The sequence below is a fragment of the Tachyglossus aculeatus genome, chromosome 5 (genome assembly GCF_015852505.1).
Source record: "Tachyglossus aculeatus isolate mTacAcu1 chromosome 5, mTacAcu1.pri, whole genome shotgun sequence".
Taxonomy (NCBI): Eukaryota; Metazoa; Chordata; class Mammalia; order Monotremata; family Tachyglossidae; genus Tachyglossus; species Tachyglossus aculeatus.
This window is the reverse complement of record NC_052070.1, coordinates 1,604,057-1,626,005: the sequence shown is the minus strand read 5'-3', so window position 1 is coordinate 1,626,005 and position 21,949 is coordinate 1,604,057. Positions and strand designations below refer to the sequence as shown.

Below are 21,949 nucleotides of genomic sequence, written 5' to 3'. Positions count from 1 at the left end.
AGGCAACGGACATACGCAGGGCACGTTTCTCTAAACCATTCATTCAATCGTACTTACTGAGCACTTACTGTGTGCACAGCACCGTACTGAGCGCTTGGGAAGTACAAGTCGGCAACACACAGAGATGTTCCCTACCCAACAACGGGCTCACAGTCTAGAAGGGGGGAGACAGACAACAAAACAAAACAGACAGGCATCAACAGCATCAAAATAAGTGAAACTATAGATATATACACATCATTAATAAAATAGAGTAATAAATATGTATAAATATACACAAGTGCTGTGGAGTGGGGGGGGGTAGAGCAGAGGGAGGGCGTGGGGGCGATGGGGAGGGGAGGAGCAGAGGAAGAGGGCTCAGTCTGGGAAGGCCTTCTGGAGGAGGTGAGCTTTCAGTAGGGCTTTGAAGGTGGGGGAGTGAGTTAGTTTGGTGGATGTGAGGAGGGAGGGCATTCCAGCTTGTTGTGGGCAGGGAATGTGTCTGTTCATTGTTGCATTTTACTCTTCCAAATGCTTAGTATAGTGCTCTGCCCACAGTAAGCGCTCAATAAATACAACTGAATGAACAGCGGCAACGATTATTTATCAGAACCTGATTTTAAGTTGTGTTATTCCCCACACCAGACCATGTGTAGAAGCAGCGTGACTTAGTGGAAAGGGCACAGGCTTGGGAGTCAGAGGACGTGGGTTCTAATCCTCGCTCTGCCACTCATCTGCAGTGTGACCTTGGGCAAGCCACTTAACTTCTCTGTGCCTATCCACAGAGAGGATAGGGGGCCCTGCACACAGGGGTCCCCTCCTTCTCTGCCGGACAAGTTGCTTGACTCTCAAACCGACTAAAGCCTTAGGAAAGCGTCACCCGTTGGCGCTCCAAGAGGAAATCGGGCCTCCCGAGTTCCCCCGGGGGCCGTGGCTTCCAAACCATGGGGTGCCCGTGAGCCGGAGGGGCGGCGGTGAAAGGGTGCTGCGTCGGGGATGGAAAACCGACTCCTCGACCAGAAACGGAGGGAGGAAGGCCCCGACTCCGAGCAGAGACGGATTAAACAATCAGCCTCCGCACACCCCGCCGCCCCCGAGCAGGCCTGGGGTGCTCAAACTGGTTTTCAGTAACGTCTTCATAAATCATCTGCCAGAGGGAGTGGGCGGTGAAATCTGCAAGTTGTCAGAGGACCCAAAACTCTTCCAGAGCCTCAAGTGCCAGGCTGACGGCGACAAACGACGGGAAGATCTCAGGGCGCTCGCGGTCTTCACGAGGCCGAGCTGCGCCGTTACGCAGCTCCCAAGCAGGGTACCGAGGGGCAAGCCGGCCAAACCGAACACAGGGCCAGGGGCCCAGGGCCACCGGAAAACACAGAAAGGTAGGCAGCCCGTTGGGGGTAGAAGGGAAGAGGAGGCCCATCCTGAGATGGTGAAAAGGCGCAGATGAGGGCTGTCAGACTGAGCAGGGGGAGGGGGCCTGGACTGATAAGGCTCACACTCAACTGTGTGGAAGGAGGCTGGGGGTAGACCACATTTAAGATCACAGACTCACGGAGGATGAAAGGGACTGACCTCAAGTTTCGGTTCCCCCAATTCCACAGCCCCAAGACCAGAGAGCAGGGAACAAGGCTCGGTTTCCTCACACAGTGGAGGGCAAACATATGACCTGCGCGGCAAGAAGAAGTTATGCAAGCCGGAATCGACGCTAGCTCCAAAGTAGGTTGGGATCAACTGACGGATAGGAGGTCTGTAAAGGACCGGTGGAGAGCAAGCTGAAATGCCTGGATGCTAATAATAAGAATTGTTTATTGAGTGCTATGAACGTGCCAAGCACTCCGCTCCAATGCACACTGGCAGCGACACCTGTACCCACTGGAACCACTACCAGGGAGGGCTGCCCTCGGCACCCTCTGGATTCTGTGCCAGAGGATGGCCTGGCTGGAACCTCCAGCCCGATCCAGCGGAGATCCTCATGCCTTCACACCGCTCTACATTATTAATCAAAGGTATTTACTACTACTAATAATAACAATGAAAATGATAATTATGGTACTTGTTAAGCGCTTACTATGTGCCAAGCACTGTTCGAAGCACTGGAGTAGATACTAGTTAACTAGGTTGGACACGATCCCTTCCCACATGGGGCTCAGAGGGTTAAATCCCCACTGTACAAATCAGAGAACCGAGGCCCAGAAAAGTGAAGTGACATGCCTAAGGTCACACAGCAGACATGTGGCAGAGCTGGGATTGGAACCCATGACCTTCTGACACCCAGGCCCGTGATCTATCCGCTAGGCCATGCTGCTTCCCAATCCACAATATAGCAGACATATTCTGTCAGTCAGTCAATCATAATTTATTAAGCATTTGCTGTGTGCACAGCACTGTACTCCGTTCTTAGGAGTGGATAACTCCCGTTTCCTGTGGGGAAGCTGGAGCTGTGAGCAGGCTCTCGGCCGTAGCCTCCAACCGGGGATGTGCCCGGGAACACGCTCCCCACCAGGCCCTGGCTGCTTTCTGCCTCTGTATGAGGCTGTGTCCCCCAGATGCCCCCACCTCTCCAGGTCAGCGAGCCTCTTTGGAGGCAGGAAATGTTATACTGAACTCTCCCAAGCGCTTAGTCCAGTGCTCTGCACACCGTAAGCGCTCAACAAATATGACTGACTTCACCTTCTGCCGCAAACCTTTCTCCTGTGAGCTCGGCTGGTACTCTGACACTTCTCTAAAATGATATCTGCCCCTAGAGCTAACATCTGTTGCCAACTTGTACTTCCCAAGCGCTTAGTACAGTGCTCTGCACACAGTAAGCACTCAATAAATACGATTGATGATGATGATGATCTACGAGAAAATGAGAAGGGCATTGTGACTCTTGCTGCTGTGGCTGGGTCTTTCACTGCTTTGAAACTAGACTGAGAGCTGATTGTGGGCAGGGAGTGTGCCTACCAGCTTTGGTCTACTGTACTCTCCCAAGTGCTTAGTACAGTGCTCTGCACACAGTAAGCGCTCCATATCGCTGATTGAAACGGACCGCCCGTTGGCTTGGTTGGGTCCTCGGCTCTTGGCTTGTAGCCTGGACGGTCTCATTGAAATCCCACCTCCTCCAGGAGGCCTGCCTTGATTCAGTTTTCTTCTCCCCAGGCACATCCCTCCCCAAACCACTCCCCCAGCTCTTGTGAGGAGGAAAGCACTTACAGAAGCACCGCAGCTCGGTGGAAAGAGCACGGGCTGGGCATCCAGAGATTGTGGGTTCTAATCCCGGCTCCGCCACTTGTCAGCTGTGTGACCTTGGGCAAGTCACTTAACTTCTCTGGGCCTCAGTTCCCTCATCTGTAAAATGGGGATGAAGATTGTGAGCCCTATGTGGAATAACCTGATTACCTTGTATCTATCCCAGCGTTTACAACAGTGCTTGGCACATAGTAAGTGTTTAACAAACACCAACGTTATTATTATTATTATTATAGAGCACGGGCTTGGGAGTCAGAGGTCGTGGGTTCTAATCCCAACTCCGTGTATACTGATTTACCATTTAAGCCCTTACTCATACACTTACCTAGCCTGTTCTCCCCCTCCTTGCTGTAGACTGTAAACTCCTCAAGGAGAAAACACAACTACCAACTTATACTGTATAATAACGTTGGTACTTGTTAAGTGCTTACTATGTGCCAAGCACTGTTCTAAGCACTGGGATAATTACAAGGTAATCAGGCTGCCCCAGGTAGGGCTCACAGTCTTCATCCCCATTTTACAGATGAAGGAACTGTATGCCCCCAACTGCTTAGTACAGTGCTCTACACACAGTGAACGCTCAATAAATATGATCCACTGAATGACTATAATTGAGTTTGTGCCCTCTTATTCCTCGGTACTCCTTCTCATGCTTAAATCAATCCATTGGGTCCACTGAACGGGCAGAGGACTTAGGTGCTCTGCAATCGATCAATCAACCGTACTTATTGAGCGCTTACTGTGTGCAGAGCACTGTACTAAGCGCTTGCGAAGTACAAGTTGGCAACATATAGAGACAGTCCCTACCCAACAGTGGGCTCACAGTCTAAAAGGGGGGAGACAGAGAACAAAACCAAACATACTAACAAAATAAACAGAATAGACATGCACAAATAAAATAGAGTAATAAATATGTACAAACATATATACAGGCCTGAGGACTGGCCGCCGAACTGGGGCAGTGACCTGAGTGGCTAGCTCTCTGCTCTGCTGCCAATTTCCAGGTGAAGAAAGTGCTCCGAGGTGGGATCGAGTGGGCTGTCTTTGACCTTGGTTCTGTAGCCCCCAAACCCAGTTCCGTCTCCAGGCCCTGAGCACCACGGTAACAGTGGTGGGACCCCCCCTCCCCGCCCCCCCAGAGGATTTTGCTCCGCAGCTTTTGGCTAAGGGCAAGTTCCGGGAGCAGAGATTCTCCCCTGGGCCTTCTGGGAAAGGCTCAGCCATCCCGGAGAGGGGGGAGCTCCTTAGATTCGATCGTGAACGTGCACCTGCTTTCCGAGGGCTAATTCTGGCCTCTCCCGGCGGGGAGGGACTCGGCTCCCCGGGGAAGCAGGGGACAGGATTCCAGGGTCAGCTGTTTCACACGGTTCAAAAGAGGCGGGCTGCTCCAATATGGGCACACCACGACCAAGGGGCTCCTTGCCTCCCGACAGCATGAGGACCCCTTTCCTGGACGGTGGCCACCTTAAGGGGCAGAACCGCCCCATGGGCGTGGCTTCCTCTACCTCCACCTTTTGGCAGTTTTCAAAAGAGACCTGCGAACCCCTGAGCAATTTCTCTGGGATCTCAGGATTGTGGGAAGGGGATGGGGTTGGGAAGAATTAGAGAAAGCCTGCTGCAGAAAAAGCAGGCTCCGTCCACAGTTATCACCTGGAAAAGAAAGCAAGGGCAGAGCTCCTCCCAGTGACCCCACTCTGGGACCATCTACTATCCATATCTATCCTGTATATATGTTTGTACATATTTATTACTCTATTTTACTTGTACATATTTATTCTATTTATTTTATTTGGTTTATAGGCTTTGTTTTGTTGTCTGTCTCCCCCTTCTGGACTGTGAGCCCGCTGTTGGGTAGGGACCGTCACTATACGTTGCAAACTTGCACTTCCCAAACGCTTAGTACAGTGCTCTGCACACAGTAAGCACTCAATAAATACGATTGAATGAATGAATGAATCCATGGAGGGAAACCCTACTAACTCCCTTGGGGCAAGTATCTTAGATAACAGCACTAGGGAACAATGAAAATCGGTCAGTACGACCTTTCGACCTTTCAGAAGGCTAGGGCTAAAAGGGCAGCGAGGTGGGGTGGGAGAAGCAGGGCAGTGGCGGAAGGGGATGGAGCCCATCTGCTACCCGCCCAAGCGGCTTATGGCCTGCCTCATATGGCACCCGGGCCCCCATGGCAGGAGCTAATGTCCCTCCAGTTGCCTCCCAGGTGGACATCTCGCAGAGTCCACCCCTCCCCAGTTCACGCTGAGGCCTGCCCCCATCAGAGAGGGCTGGTCAACCGAGCGAGGCTGCTGCTCCGGTTGTGGGCCCAGTGACAGCTCTTCTCCAGTAGAATTAACGTTTGTGATCTTCACTTCCCTCCCTAGCTTGGCTCAGCCAGCAAATCATTTCCACAGTAAAACCGAAGGTCATCATCATCATCATCAATCGTATTTATTGAGCGCTTACTATGTGCAGAGCACTGTACTAAGCCCTTGGGAAGTACAAATTGGCAACATATAGAGACAGTCCCTACCCAACAGTGGGCTCACAGTCTAAAAGGGGGAGACATCTAAAAGGGGGAGACAAGGGAGCTTCCCCTAGATTCCCTGCCCTCTCCCCACGATTCCTTGCGCCACGTCCACTTTCTTCTTGGTTCCACCTGCTCTCCTACCTACCCCTCAAAGATCACCTATCATGCCTTCAGGTTCCCTTTCTCATCAAGCACCAGTGCTTTCCTGCCCTCCTCAGGCTGCTGCCTGCTTCCGTCCCCCCAAAGTCTGACCCACACCTCGCTGTGGTTGTTGAGTAAAGTAGCTGGAAGTAGGACAGTGTCTGCCAGAGCCACCCCTTCAGGGGGAAGGTTTCCGACAGAACAACCCCGGGCAGACGGACCCTCAGCCCCCTCGAAAGCAGCTGGCTAACGTGGGTGGCAAGGACTGTGGGGGCTACCGAGGAGGCGGCCGGGGGCCCGCCTGCTGGTCTTGGATGCTGCGGGCCAGCCTTGGCCCTCTGGCCCTCCCTCAGTGGGCACTGTACACACCAACCTGGAGCGGCGCCCACTGTCCCAGCAGAAACCCGAAGGGCAGGGACCAGAGTGCAGATGACCCCACGGACATTCATTCATTCATTCGTATTTATTGAGCGCTTACTGTGTGCAGAGCACTGGTCTAAGCGTTTTGGAAGTACAAGTTGGCAACATATAAGTTGGACACCACCGGCACCTACCACCACTTCCCTCCGGCACTGGCCCAGGCTTGTCTGGCATTTGCCAGGAAGACCCCACCGGTATTTACTGAGTACCTATCATGTGCAGAGCACTGGCCTAAGTGCTTGGGAGAAGACTGTTACCTCTGGAAAATCCTGCTCCCTCTTTTCTCTCCTTTCTCTCACTGTACCCTCAAGGTTTCCCTTTCTTCTGGCTTCTTTTTCCTTCTGTTTTAAACATACTCAAGGTTCCCCTAAACTGTGAAAAAAAGAAAAAGACCTTTTCTAGGTCCCCTGACTACCATCTAGTCTGACCTAGAGGATGGAATACATTCATTCAAGAACACACCCCCACACCCCCTCACCAACTCCATACGGGGCAACAGGGAAATTGATCCCGTGGACTTCTTGGGCAGGGGCAAGTAGCCAGTCAATCAGTCAGTGAGTCCCCCCAGGGCCCCAGGAGGGCCCTGGCACACACCACCCACCATGGAGCCACTGTACTGTTGTGCTGCCCTCAGAAAAGCAGCAGCTCCAGCACCTGGGGTGGCAGCTGAGCCCAAGCTTCCTGCGCTGGCAGCACTGGAGAACACTGTAAGCGCTCAATAAATACAACCGGTTGACTGGTTGAGCCGGGGCAGTGTGGGCTGCACGTCGCTGGGCAGGAGAGGTGCTGCGGCCCTTGACGGCTTGTCCTGGAGGGCCGCGGGGGCCGGGGAGGGAGCATTCAGTCAGTCAATCGTATTTACTGAGTGCTTACTGCGTGCAGGGCACTCTGCTAAGCTCTTGGGAGAGTACAAGAACAGACACATTCCCTGCCCACAATAAGCTTACAGTCTAGGAGACAGGCACTAATAATAATAACAACAACAACAATAATAATAATAATAATAATAATGGCATTTATTAAGCGCTTACCACATGCAAAGCACTGTTCCAAGCGCTGGGAAGGTTACAAGGTGATCAGGTTGTCCCCGTGGGGCTCAAGGTCTTAATCCCCATTTTACAGATGAGGTAACAGGCACAGAGAAGTTACATGACCTGCCCAAAGCCACACAGCTGACAAGTGGTGGAGCTGGGATTTGAACCCAAGACCTCTGACTCCAAAGCCTGTGCTCTTTCCACTGAGTCACGCTGCTTCCCATTAATATGGATAATGGAGGAGGAAATGATGGGGTATGGAACGTGATTTTGCAGTTGCTGCTTGTTCTTTCTTTTCCCTGACTTGTTTCTTCCCTAACAGTCGTTTCCCAGTGGATGCCACTGGGCACAGGAGACCAGGAGGGGGATGGAGAGACAGAGACAGTCGAGATCAAGAGGGAGAGGTGGGGGACTGAGAGGAAGGAAGAGGGAGGCTCCGCACAAACCGTTCCCACTACTGCAAACCCAAATGGAGCGCAGCCCCGCTGGTGGCGGGACATGCCTCTTCCCTCTCCCCAGTGGCATCGGAGCAAGGCAAATGACAAGAGACCAGGAAAGGTACCCCGCTTATAATAATAATGACATTTATCAAGCGCTTACTATGTGCAAAGCACAGTTCTAAGGCTTATAGACCCGGCCCTGGTCATGGAGTCGCCGAAACCTGTTTTCTGGTGTGGGGTGGGGGGCCCCAGCCTCAACCGCTCCAGGCCCCCCCGGCTCCCAGACTGCTAGGGCCGCTCACCGCGCCATGTTGTGCGCAGGGCTGCTTCCGCTTTGCCCTTTGGGCTCCCAAACTCCCTCAAGTGCCGTTCTTTACTCGGCTGTGAGACGTCTGGCTGGCGGGAGGGCCTCCTGCGGCAGGAATCCAGCTACCGGCTGCCATGCTGGACCTGGACCGTCAGAGGCCCGGCAGGATGGGGCGGGGTGTGGCTTTCTGGTGACAATAAAATATTTTCCCCACCCTGCCTCTGTTCTCATCAAACTGAATGAAGGTGGCCCTCAGGGCCCCCTCGCGGTCCCTCTGCTCTTCTCTCTTTGCCCTCACTCTCGTGTCAGGGGGCACATCTGCACTCCGGATTCACCCACCGTCTCTGGAGGCAGGAGCCAGATGGCCTAATAGAAAGAGTACAGGGCTGGGAGTCGGGAGGCCCGACTTCTAGTCCCAGATCCACCGGCCTGCTGCGTGTCCCTGGACAAGTCACTTGTCTTCTTTGTGCCTCCGTTTCCTCATCTGTAAAACAGGGACAGAAATGCTTGCTCTCTCCCTTTCAGGCGGTCAAATCCCATGTGGGACAAGGATCTCATTATCTTCTGTCGATCCCAACACTCGAGACGGAATAAGGGCTCGGTAGAAGGTACCGGTATTACGTGCACAACCTCTTGCCTCCAGTTCTGACTTCTCTCAAGCGTTCCAGTGTCTCAATTTTTCAGGACATCTTCAAATGGCTGTCCTGTGATCAACAGGGCCAATGGCCGTGGTGGTCGGGACCTGCCTTCCCAGAGGGTTACAACAACGAATGCTCTCTCCCCTGGAGGTTGGTGCATTGGCCTCTGGAACAGGGTCCCCTTCCAGAGACGTGATTTACGCAAGGGCCAGCCCTCCCCTCAGTGGAGAGCGAGGCCACTCACCGAAACCACTCACCGGCCCCAACCTCGGCGACTCTCCTGACCGCCCCAGTGTCGGCGCCCCCCGCGCTCTCCCACCCACCAGAACCCTTCTGAAAAAACCAAACAACCGACTCCTCACACAACTCGGGTGTGAACCACATCAGTGCAGCGCATGTGACAAAGTAAAACAGAAGCCCGGGCCCCCCAGATAGGAAGCTAAGCCAGAGCCAAGTTAAAGCTCAAAGATTTTCTTTTTCCTTTAAAAACACATAAACACCTAAGTGAATGAAAAGAAATCCACCTCTAACTCCAAAATCACTGAGCGTAAATACACAAGCGCAACCGGGAGCCCACGGACATCACCCTAGCTCGATGGGAGGGAGAGCTGGCCACAAGACAACACTTCTCTGTCCGGCCTTTATGGGATTTTGGGCCAGTACTCTGCAGGCCCGGTTTGGGATGGGAAGTTCAATGATAACTTCTGCCTGGTCTGTAACTTCCTAAGGTGAAATCGACTAGAGTGCTAATTTTTCAACGAACCTGTAGAGCTGGCAGGGGCAGGGGAAGCAGGCCTCAAGACGATACAGGAGTCGGTCACAAACTGGGTACTATCTGCCGGGTTTCCAAAACACCATTTCTCACAGAAAAATCAATACCGTTTTCTGGGTCTCCTAAGGAGACGGGAGCTCTAGTCTGCACCAAGATTTCTCCTTCCTTCTCAGCATTAGAGGTGGTTTTCAAGGAAAACTGAAGGCTTTCTCCAGGGTTGCTTAGCAAACACTAGGTGGTGCCTTGGGTACCGATTCGACTGATCCATCGGGTTTCACGGGTTCACCGTAATTTAGGACAGTCAAACCGGTTCGCTGAAAACACTGAGGGAACAAAGGAAGGAGGAATTTGATTATTTGAGCGTTCTTTCTACAGAGGGCTTTTCAAAGAGTTGGATAAGCTTGATAAGAGTTTGAGAGGCAGCTTGGCCCAGTGAGAAGAGCACAGGCCGGCGAGTCGGAGGACCTGGTTTCTAATTCCCGTTCTGTGTGACCTTGGGCAAGTCACGTAACTTTACTGTGCCTCAGTTTCCTCATCTGTAAAATGGGGCTAAATCCTACTCCCTCCGACCTAGACTGTGAGACCTTGCACCACCCTAGCGCTTACAAAAGAGCTTGGCACACAGTAAGCACTACACAAATACCACAATTACTAATAGTTTAAGTGGGTTGCCAGGTACAGGGAGAATATCACACACAGAAGAGTGCACAGGATTCAAAATTTTATCAGGAGGCATTAGCTTAGTTTATAGAAATGGATCAATCATAAGCTACTAACTCCTGTACTCTCCCACACACTTAGTACGGTACTCTCTACAGAGTAAATGTTCAACTAACCACGATCAATTAACTGATTGACACAGCAGTGCTATATTCTGAACTAGAGTTATGTGATTACAGCTGGCAGGGTGGATTGGTGGGAGGGGAAATAACAGAATGTCCAAATCTTAAAATTTATCACTTAATTTAATCAATTTCTTATTGATTAATTTCATCGATTTATTATTGTTATCAATTTAATCGACTCAATCAATTTAATCAATCAATAAACACGACAATCAGTGAATTACTTAATTGAATCAATTTCTGCCCCTTGGTCCCCTGCTTCCACCGGGCAGTCTGGCCAGCAGAGGGTAGATTGTCTCTCTCCACACTAAGGGCTGTTTGGTCTTAACTGAATTATGGAAGTATAGGGAAAAAAAGTCCGATGGACCATTACTATTACTACTAATAACAACAACAACACTAATTATCATTGTGGTATCTGTTATGCGCTTACTATGTGCTGAGAACTATTCTAAGCTCTGGGGGAGATGCAAGCAAATCGGGTTGGACAGTCCCTGTCCCATATTCATTCAGTCATTCATCAATCAATCAATCAATCGTATTTATTGAGCGCTTACTGCGTGCAGAGCACTGTACTAAGCGTTTGGGAAGTACAAGTTGGCAACATATAGAGACAGTCCCTACCCAACAGTGGGCTCACAGTCTAGAAGGGGGAGACAGAGAACAAAACCAAACATATTAAGATAAAATAAATAGAATAGATATGTTCAAGTAAAATAGAGTAATAAATATGTACAAACATATATACATATATACAGGTGCTGTGGGGAAGGGAAGGAGGTAAGACGGAGGGATGGAGAGGGGGACGAGGGGGAGAGGAAGGAGGGGGCTCAGTCTGGGAAGGCCTCCTGGAGGAGGTGAGCTCTCAGTAGGGCCTTGAAGGGAGGAAGAGAGCAAGCTTGGCGGAGGGGCAGAGGGAGGGCATTCCAGGCCAGGGGGATGACGTGGGCCGGGGGTTGACGGTGGGACATGAGGCCCGGTGAGGAGACTAGCGGCAGAGGAGCGGAGGGTGCGGGCTGGGCTGGAGAAGGAGAGAAGGGAGGTGAGGTAGGAGGGGGCGAGGTGACAGATGGACAGCCTGGAAGCCCAGGGTGAGGAGTTTCTGCCTGATGCGCAGGTTGACTGGTAGCCACTGGAGATTTTTGAGGAGGGGAATAACATGCCCAGAGAGTTCCATTCATTCAGTCGTATTTTATTGAGCACTTACTGTGTGCACAGCACTGTACTAAGCGCTTGGGAAGTGCAAGTCGGCAACATATAGAGATGGTCCCTACCCAACAACGGGCTCACAGTCTAGAACAGGGAGACAGACAACAAAACAAAACATGGGGGGGGGTCACAATCTTAATCCCCATTTTACAGATTAGGGAAGTGAGGCACAGAAAAGTGATTTTTTTTGGGGGGTGGTATTTGTTAAGTGCTAACTATAGGCCAAGCACTGTTTAAAGCACTGGGGTAGATACAAGGTAATCAGGTTGACCCACGTGGGGTTCAGAGTCTTAATCTCCATTTTATAGACCAGGGAAGTGAGGCACAGAGAAGTTAAATGACTTGCCTAAGGTCACACAGCAGGCAAATCCGGCACTTAGAACAGTGCTTTGCACATAGTAAGCACTTAATAAATGCCATTATTATTATTATTATTAAGTGGCAGAGCTGGAATTAGAATCTAGGTCCCTCTGACTCCCAGCCCATGCTCTAACCACTAGGCCATGCTGGAGGGCACTGCCACCCGCCAGCTACCCGGCACCGCCATAGATTTCATTAGGGTTTATAGGTACTTACATCACTGTAGTAATTTAGCTTCTTAGAAACTATGAATTTTTAAAGTGCACTCTGCGGCCTCCTTCTCCTTTTATTTTTAGCAGTTGCTTGACAAACATTAAAAGCTTTAGGAGAAAGTAAAATCAATCAATCATAGTTACTGAGTGCTTACTGTGTACAGAGCACTGTTCTAAGCGCTCAGAAGAGTACAAGATCCATTCCCTGTCCACAACGGGCTCACGGTCTAGAAGGGACGAGCCAAAATGCAGCCAAATAAAATCAGCAGAGAAACGACGAGACAACCAATCAACCAATCAATAAATCGTATTTATTGAGCGCTTACTGTGTGCCGAGCACTGTACTAATTACATCAATCTACCATATTTATTTATTTATCCCCCTTCTAGACTGTGAGCCCACTGCTGGGTAGGGACTGTCTCTATATGTTGCCAACTTGTACTTCCCAAGCGCTTAGTACAGTGCTCTGCACACAGTAAGCGCTCAATAAAGACGATTGATTGATTTATGGAGTGTTTACAGTGTGCAGTGCCCTGTACTAAGCATCCCAAGTGTTTAGTGCAATGCTTTGCACACAATAAGTGCGTCCTAAGTAAAATTGATTGACTGATTGATGGGGAGAGTACAATACAACAGTGTTGGTAGACACCTAAGAGAAGTCTTTTTTTTTAAAGTCACCTTTTTACTGATATGGAATGATTTTTTTAAAAAACATTGTTTTCTTACTTTCTGCTTCTCCAAGAGGCCTTCCCCAATTAAGCCCTCTTTTCCTTAGCTTGCTCTCCCTTCTGTCGTCTATGCACCTGGTTCTGTGATCTTTGGACATCTGATATTCCAACCCCATAGCACTTATGTAAATATCTTTAAATTATCTATTATAAATTACTTATTCACATTAATGTCTGTCCTCCCCTCTAGACTGTAAGCTCATAGGGAAGCAGTATGGCATAGTGAATAGAGCACAGGCTTGGAAGTCAGAAGGTCATGGGTCCTAGTCCTGACTCAGCCATATGTCTGCTGTGTGACCGTGGGAAATTCACTTAGCATCTCTGTGCCTCAGTACCTCATCTATAAAATAAGGATTGAGACTGAGAGCCCCACCTCGGATAGGGACTGCGTCCAACCCAATTTGCTTCTATCCACTCCACTGCTTATTACAGTGCTTGGAACAAGGTAAGCCCTTACCAAATACCACAATTATTACTATTATTATCATTATTTTTATGCGGGCAGTGTCTGCTAATTCTGTTGTACTGCACCCTCCCAAGAGCTTAGTACAGTGCGATGCACACAGTAAGCACTAACCAAATACCACAATTACCATTATTATCATTATTTTTATGTGGGCAGTAGCCGCTGATTCTGCTGTACTGCACTCTCCCAAGAGCTAAGTACAGTGTGAAGCATATAGCAAGTACTCAAAAAATACCACTGACTGATTTTCATCACCATTCCACATTTCGGAATGTTCTATCTGGAATTCCTAGTTGCTTTTACAATGCGTCGGCTTTTTTTTTTTTACTCTTCTAGGGATCTTCGTTTTACCTCCCCAAAGCAATCAATCAATCTTTACTTCACGCTTACTGTCTGCAGAGCACTATACTAAGTGCTTGTGAGAGTCCAATACAAGAGAGCTGGCAGATGCATTCCCTGACTAAAAGAGGTTCCAGTCTAGAGGACAATCAAACGGCCAGGCCTAAGGTCTAACACCCCCTTTTCTACTCCTATCCTTGGCACTTGAGTCCAAATCAAGTCAACAGCTCGGGTCGGGGCATCGGAGGACCTGGGTTCTAAGCCCCCACTCCGCCACCTCGAGCAAGTCATTTTTGCTTCTCTGAGCCTCAGTTTCCTCACCTGTGAAATATAGATTCAACAGTGGTTCCTCCTTTTAATTAAAGTATGAGTCCCATGGTGGACAGAAATTATGTGAGACCTTACTGTCTTCATTCATTCATTCATTCACTCAATCGTTATTTATTGAGCGCTTACTGTGTGCAGATCACTGTACTAAGCGCTTGGGAAGTAGAAGTTGGCAACATATAGAGACGGTCCCTACCCAACAACAGGCTCACAGTCTAGAAGGGGGAGACAGACAACAAAACAAATGAACTAAATAAAATAGAATAGTAAATATGTTCAAGTAAAATAGAGTAATAAATCTGTACAAACCTATATACAGGCACTGTGGGGAGGGGAAGGAGGTAGGGTGGGGGGGGATGGGGAGGAAGAGAGGAAGGAGGGTCTACTCCAGTGCTTAGTGGAGTGCTGGGCACATAGAACTTAGCCAACATCACCATTATCAGAATTCTATTTATTTTTATTCATCTAACTTGCCCTACTCCCCTTTATCATCATGTGTACTCTGCTTTTTCTCCGATGCCCACTACTTGGAAGTAATCCGTGAATCCCCTGAAAGAGTGTAAGCTCCCTGGGGGTGAGCCCATCTTCTAGACTATGAGCCCATTGTTTGGTAGGGATCGTCTCTACATATTGCCTATTTGTACTTCCCAAGCGCTTAGTACAGTGCTCTGTACACAGTAAGCACTCAACAAATATGATTGAAGGAATGAATGAATATGGGTAGAGGCTCAGGTCTCCTCACCCTGTTGGCATCTCCCAACTGCTAATGGCAGTGTCCTGCATTCACCAGGAGCTCACTACATACTCTTGGTCAGTTATCCTTGGCACGGGTGCCACCCTTCTCACTCCAACCCAGAGGCCACACCTCAAAAAGTAACATATAGGCTGACCCCAAAATTAAGCAAGCTGGCTTAAGGATTGGAAATGAGCCACAACAGCTCCACTTCCTGTTGGCACCCTTAGCAAATGACACTGGGCAGGAGACACGGTTGAAAACAGGCTGTCCATGCGGTTGTTTTCTAAGCCTTACAAAGGGAAAGGGACCGAACCCCAACCTTTTGAAATACACATGACTTTTGAAGTATCAATAAAGAAAATTAAAGTGGGAAAATAATAATAATAATGGCATCTGTTAAGTGCTTACTATGTGCCAAGCACTGTTCTAAGCACTGGAGTAGATACAAGGTAATCAGGTTGTCCCACTTGGGCTTTACAGTCTAAATCCCCATTTTACAGAGGAGAGAACTGCGGCACAGGCAAGTTAAGTGACTTGCCCAAGGTCATGCGGCAGACAAGTGGCAGAGCTGGGATTAGAACCCACGACCTCTGACTCCCAAGCCCGTGCTCTTTCCACTAAGCCATGCTGCTTCTCTTCCGTGGGAAAAGCCACAGTACAATCATCCACGCCACTTGCAAAATGCCTATTTACTAACAGTGGTCAGTTAGCAAAATGGTCCAAAACAAAACACAGAGAACGTGCCTCACCTTAATGAGAGAGTTTCCAAAACCATTTGCATGCAAACCCAGTGACAATGAACTCACTACTTATACTTTTGGAAAGCTGCCACTGCAGCCTCACTCACCCCGGGAATTCCCTTGAGAATGCCGACCACTTTACTTAGCGGTGCATTCCAACCACGGACGAGAAACTGGGGAGACGAGACTGAGAATGATTCCAAAAGGCCATGAAAGTTTCTTAAATGCCAAGTACAAGCAATGAAATGGCCTCAAGTTTTTACCCAATGAAAACCAATAAAGCAAAACACTGAAAAAGAACAAGAAATAGAACAAGGGGCTTTCGTCAACAGAGCAAAGGCATCGGTGGCTTCCTGCTACCAAGATGTCATTTGATCAGCAAGAGGAAAAACCTACAGCTCCCAGGTTTGGTGCAGTGTCTGTTGGACACCGTTGCTGGTTTGTTTCAAAGGCTGAATCTGGGCCCTCACCAAAGACGATTGTTAGGATAATTCATTAGAGTTTGGAAGGCCCTTTGAGAACCTCGGTTCCTAGAGGGCAGGGCAAGAGCCATGTTGTAGCATCAATCCCGGTTTTCCGTGACGGCAGACAACACTAAATGCCTGTCCTGGTCTCCATCCCCGGCAATGACTCAGTCCCTCTGGGCTTCACCTTGATTCTGAAGCTGCTTCACCATCAGTGGACTGAGACAAAAAGGTCCAGGGGCTCACCGAGCCACGTGACAAGCCCAACACAGACCGACCCGCTGTGCGGCCGGGCAGACGTGAATTGGATATAGGGGAGGGTTGGCGGTGGGGAGAATTAAGTGCTTAGTACAGTGCTCTGCACTCAGTAAGCGCTCAATAAACAGGACTGAATGAATTTCCCCAAGGGCAAAATCCCACCAGGTCAAGGAAGAGCGATAACCTTAACAAGTGTGCTGGATGGAGGCTGTGCCCATCAACCAACACATCGGGTGCCATGACAAACACCGATGACAACAAAATTCAGGGTTCGGACAGCATAATGACCTACCAAAGAGAAGTTCTGATTTTTTGCTGCCTCGGGTTGGAATCCCACAGGCACCTTGTTTCAAGAGAATTCTCATTTCTTAGAGCCACTTTCGAAGGTCCCCAACTCCCCCGCCCCCAATGCAGGTGACTTCACAGAGTTCAGGAAAAGCAAGGGCTGGTCTCCACCCTTCCGAAAGCGGTGCACCTTCACAGGGCCCCGACTCTTAGGTAATAATAATAATAATGATGGCATTTATTAAGCGCTTATGATGTGCAAAAAACTCTTCTAAGCGCTGGGGGAGATACAAGGCGACTAGTTTGTCCCACAGGGGGCTCACAGTCTTAATCCCCATTTTACAGATGAGGGAACTGAGGCCCAGAGAAGTAAAGTGACTTGCCCAAAGTCACACAGCTAACAAGTGGCGGAACCGGGACCTGAACCCATGACCTCGGACTCCAAAGCCCAGGCTCTTTCCACTGAGCTGTGCTGCTTCTCGTGGCATTGGTATTGGTTTGATGGGCAGCGCTCACTCTTCCGAAGCTGATTCGGACCGGGAGGAGCCGATACAAGACCGGGGCCGCGGGGAGGAACCATGATCTTACCCCGGAGACGGTCAGAGAACTTGAGACACTCACCTCTTGCTCCTGTTGAAAGATGACGACTCTACCGCCTTTATCACCCGTTGCTAGTAATTCTCCAGAATGGTTAAATTCTACCGTAGAAATTATGTCTGCTGTGTAACCAAAACAGAAACCACATGTCAGTACTTTCCTGTGGCTTTGTAAAACATTTTATACAATTTACCATGCAAATTCAGAGATTTAAACCAGACTGGCTATTTTGTAAGAAGGAGCAGTCCGAGAAGTTGTCTATTCGATGGGTCATAAACTGCAAATAAGTTATAGAGGGGCAGAATTTCTTCTGGCTGTATGAACCAGCCCAAAGTTCCTCCCTAAGGATCTTCCCCTCCTCAATGAGGAGATAAATCTGATCAATTTAAGCCTCATAGTAACAATTACTATAGTATTTGTTAAGCATACACTCTGTGCCAAGAATTTTACTAAGCGCTGGTATATATACGAGCCACAGGTGGGACTCACAATCTAAGCAGAGAGAGTAGGATTTAACTTCCATTTTACAGATAAGGAAACTGAGGCCCAGAAGTGAAGTGACTTGCCCAAGGTCACACAGAAGGCAAGTAGTGGATAATAATAATAACAACAATAATAATAATAATAATAATGATCGTATTTGTTAAGCGCTTACTATGTGCCAAGCACACTGTTCTAAGCACTGGAGTAGATACAAGGTAATCAGGTTGTCCCATGTGGGGCTCACAGACTTAATCCCCATTTTACAGATGAGGTAACTGAGGCACAGAGAAGTTAAATGACTTGCCTAAAGTCACACGGCTGGTAAGTGGTGGAGCCGGGATTAGAACCCACGACTTCTGATTCCCAAGCCCGTGCTCTATTCACTAAGCCACGCTGCTTCCCTAAACAAAATCTAAATACAACGGGCCAATTTCTATGGGTACATTAAGGCAATATCCGTGTTTAATTCTGTGTTTTTATAAGCCAATTTACTTTACATTGCTTACCGCTACTAAATACGGGAATATAAGAAGAAACACATATTAAAATACAGCTGTAAGAGCTCCTAAATTTAAAGACCAGTTTGACCCCATTCCTCCACTTCTGCATTTAAAAAAATGTTGATTGTGATAAAAGGTTAAGGTAGAATGTTTCTAGTACAATATATTCAAACACACTGACTGCCCTCCTGGCTTTTGCTATGGGGGCCTCAGCTCCCCACACGGCCACTGTTTGGGCCCCTTCTTGGGCTCATCCCTCCCATCCCACCCAGTGAGCGGCACAGGTTGAATGTGGAGACCAACCCTGCTCCAGAGTTCAACTGTTCTTCACCAACCCACCCTCACCTTACCTGTCTTCACTAGCCCCAATCACAAGGTTTCTAAATCTCCATCTTTTCAGCTTTGACTCTGTAGCGCTTGGGCTTTATGACCCTATTATTCCAACAGCCCTGCCTCCTCTGAGATGCGTGAGACTGAAATGTACATCCTATTTTGTAAAATCTTAAATGCACAGCATGTTCTACAAAAACTTCAGAATGAGGGGGCTGCCAACTGGCTTTGGCTTTTTTCCTCTCCCTGTTTATAAAAGTCTTCAAATACCTAAGCGTCCTATTTTTCCAATTTTACCTTTCATCAAACATACATATTGCAAAAGCCATTAACCGAAATACACGTTCCGGGAAAGCCGGAGAATCAAAGCCTGTAAATATCCGACGCCAAGCCACTGCCTCTTTTTCAGGCAGAGTAGCTACATGAACTATGAGCAATTCTGTAAATCTAGTGATGCCAGGGCTTGGAGGAGAAATACAGCCTTCAGCCCAAAGCCAAAGATCGAGCCCAGATAACAGCCGAGAGACTGGAACTCCGGAATCTTCACTGTCGTGGGTCTGTGCCCACAGTCAAACGGCCTTTTAAAAGTGTCAGCTTTCACCCCAACGGGGAGAGCAAACGTTAAAGAGAAAACAGTGTCTTTCCACCAAAGTGGTGCTCATTTCACACAGATGAATACTCCAATACCTCTTCGGTCCTCCCAAAGCAGTTTCAATGTGAGTACGGTTTTCCAAAAGTAAAGATGTCAACAGCCCAACCTCTCCCATCAACACTAGATACCTACTTATGCGAAGAATAGAAACTCCGAATCCAGATTCGCTTGTTTTGTCCTGCTAAAGCGGCGAGGGAGAATGAAATGTGTCCCAGCCCAAAACTCTGTTAAGTGGATTGTGGAGCGTAAAGAAGCGGGAGCGCAGGAAGGAGGAAATGGAGCCGGAAGGCACGAAAGGTGCGGTTGCTTTCTGACCCACTGAGCCTAAGTCTGCTAAGACAATCCCGGCTGGGGATGGAACGCGCTCCACCAATTTCAAAACAGAGTTTGGGGTGCCTGCTGACCTGTGGCACTTTAACGTGAGGTCACCTTTAAAGTGGACAGAGAACCGGTTAGGCCTAGTGGAAAGAGCTCCTCTAATGCCACTCTTTCCTATGCCTCCATCTCACCAACTCATCGCCGACCTCCTGCCCACGTCCTGCCTCTGGTCTGGAATGCCCTCCCTCTTCTTATCCAACAGACAATTACTCTCCCCACCTTAAAAGCGTTACTGAAGGCATAGCTCCTCCCAGGGGCCTTCCCTAAGCCCTCATTTCCTCTTTTCCCACTCCTGTGTGTGCGGCTTTGACTTGCTCCCTTTATTCTCCTCCACTTCCAGCCCCACAGCACTTATGTACATATCTGTAGTTTTACTTATTTGTTTTAGTGTCAGTCTCCCCTTCTACACTGTAAACTCATTTTGGACAGGGAATATGTTATATTGTCATATCGTACTCTCCCTACTGCTTAGTACAATGCTCTGAGATCCACTGGCTGACTGACAAAAACTGTCCGGGCCTGGGAATCAGAGGACCAGGGTTCTAATTCCAGGTCCGCCACTTTCCTGCTGTGTGACCTTGGGCAAGTGACTTAACTTCTCTGTGCCTCAGTTCCCTCAACTGCCAAATGCTCTCCCTCCTACTTTGCCTGTGAGCCCCTTCTGAGACCTGATTATCTCGTTTCTACCAGATCACTTAGTAGGTGGCTTGACGCACAGTAAGCACTTAACAAATACACAATTGTCACTATTAGAATGATTAAATTTACCACCCATTTTGATGTGATGATCACTGAACAAGGGAGGTGTCGTTTGAGGGTATTAGCTAAGTGCCTCTTTGTACTTGCGGACACACAGTCTCTGCCTCTGTCCCCCCTCCCCACGCCAGCCCGCGTGCCACCTCGGAATTACCAAACGTAAGACCAGCTTTTATTTAAGACAAGGAAGCCAGCTGAGCTGAAATGTCTGCTGTTTTCAGCTGAACAATTCAGTTACACTCCAAATGGGGATGGGAAACCTGGGGTTCAGTCTCGTTCTCTGAGGCCCAATGAGAGGTCTTTTGTTTTGTTGTCTGTGTCCCCTCTTCTAGACTGTGAGCCCGTTGTTGGGTAGGGACTGTATCTGTTGCTGAATTGTACTTTCCAAGCACTTAGCACAGTGCTCTGCACACAGTATGCGCTCAATAAATGATGGAATGAATGAATGAACAGGCCTAGGGTTAGAGAGACTGGGAGCGGGAAGGCTCAAGCCTCTGTTCGGCAAATCAACCACTCAATGGTATTTTTTGGGCCCTCACTGCGTGCTGAGCGCTGCCGGGGGCGTTTGGGAGAATCCGGTCAGTCCATCAATGGTATCTACTGAGTTCTTACTGTGTGCTGAGCACAGCACTAAGTGCTTGGGAGTGTAAAATACAATAGAGTTGGTGGACATGGTCTCTGTCCACAATGAGTTTCCAGTCAGTCAAAAGAACAGTCTACAGTGCAGCAGTGTAGGTAGACACCATGCCTGCCAAGAGACTCCCGCCATGGCATGGTTTCACACAGTAGAAAAAAGCAGTGTGGCTCAATGGCTAGACCCTGGTTCTGGGAGTCTGAAGGACCTGGTTTCATTCCGGTTCTGGAACTTGCCTGTGTGTGACCTTCGATTCTTATCCCAGCTCCGCCATATGTCTGCTGTGTGACATTGGGCAAATCACTTAACTTCTCTGAGCCTCAGTTACCTCATTGTAAAACGGGGATTAAGACTGTGAGACCCACGAGGGACAACCTTGATCACCTTGTATCCCCCACAAGTGCTTAGAACAGTGCTTTGCACATAGTAAGCGCTGTGAGCCCGTTGTTGGGTAGGGATCGTCTCTATACGTTGCTGATTTGTACTTCTCAAGCGCTTAGTACAGTGCTCTGCACACAGTAAGTGCTCAATAAATACAACTGAATAAATGAACAAATGCCATTATTATTGGGTAAGTCACTTCACTTTTCTGGGCCTCAGTTTCCTCATCTGTAAAATGGGGATTAATAATAATGATAATGGCATAATTAAGGCTGTGGGCCCTATGTGGAACAGGGACCGTACCCAATCCGATTATCTTGTATCTATCTACCCCCAGTGCTTAGTAAGGTGCCTGGCACATAGTAAGCACCGAACGAACACTATAATTACAATCATTATTATTATTTCACACACTGCAAAGCAGCCCTTCTTCCCAGAGCAGTGGGACTGTGCCCCACACACCCTGCCAGCCTCTCTGCCCTCTTTGCTCACTCCCACCCTCTCCATTTACCCAACTTCAGCACTCTACGGCCCAACGACAATAACAATGACATATTAAGCTACTAGTTACTTTTGCAAGTCATTTATTCATAGTTTTCTTTTTGCTTAAAAAGTGACCAAAATAACCCATAAGCAGCTTCTTCCCAGGAACCAGCTGGATCAATCAGTCAATCAACCGTATTTATTGAGCGCTTACTGTGTGCAGAGCACTATACTAAGCGCTTGGGAAGTACAAGTTGGCAACATATAGAGACGGCCCCTACCCAACAGTGGGCTCACAG

The 21,949-nt window shown here is 48.8% G+C and overlaps 1 protein-coding gene across 2 annotated transcripts in view; it reads right to left on the bottom strand.

Annotated features, from left to right (window-relative positions):
• The window catches only part of PPP2R2A (protein phosphatase 2 regulatory subunit Balpha), a 93,759-nt gene that overhangs the window by 14,644 nt on the left and 57,166 nt on the right, over positions 1-21,949 (bottom strand). For both annotated transcript variants that reach the window (XM_038746910.1, XM_038746909.1), the window contains exon 3: positions 17,078-17,175. In XM_038746910.1, coding sequence (XP_038602838.1) covers positions 17,078-17,175 — 98 coding nt within the window. The remainder of the gene's footprint in view (positions 1-17,077; positions 17,176-21,949) is intronic.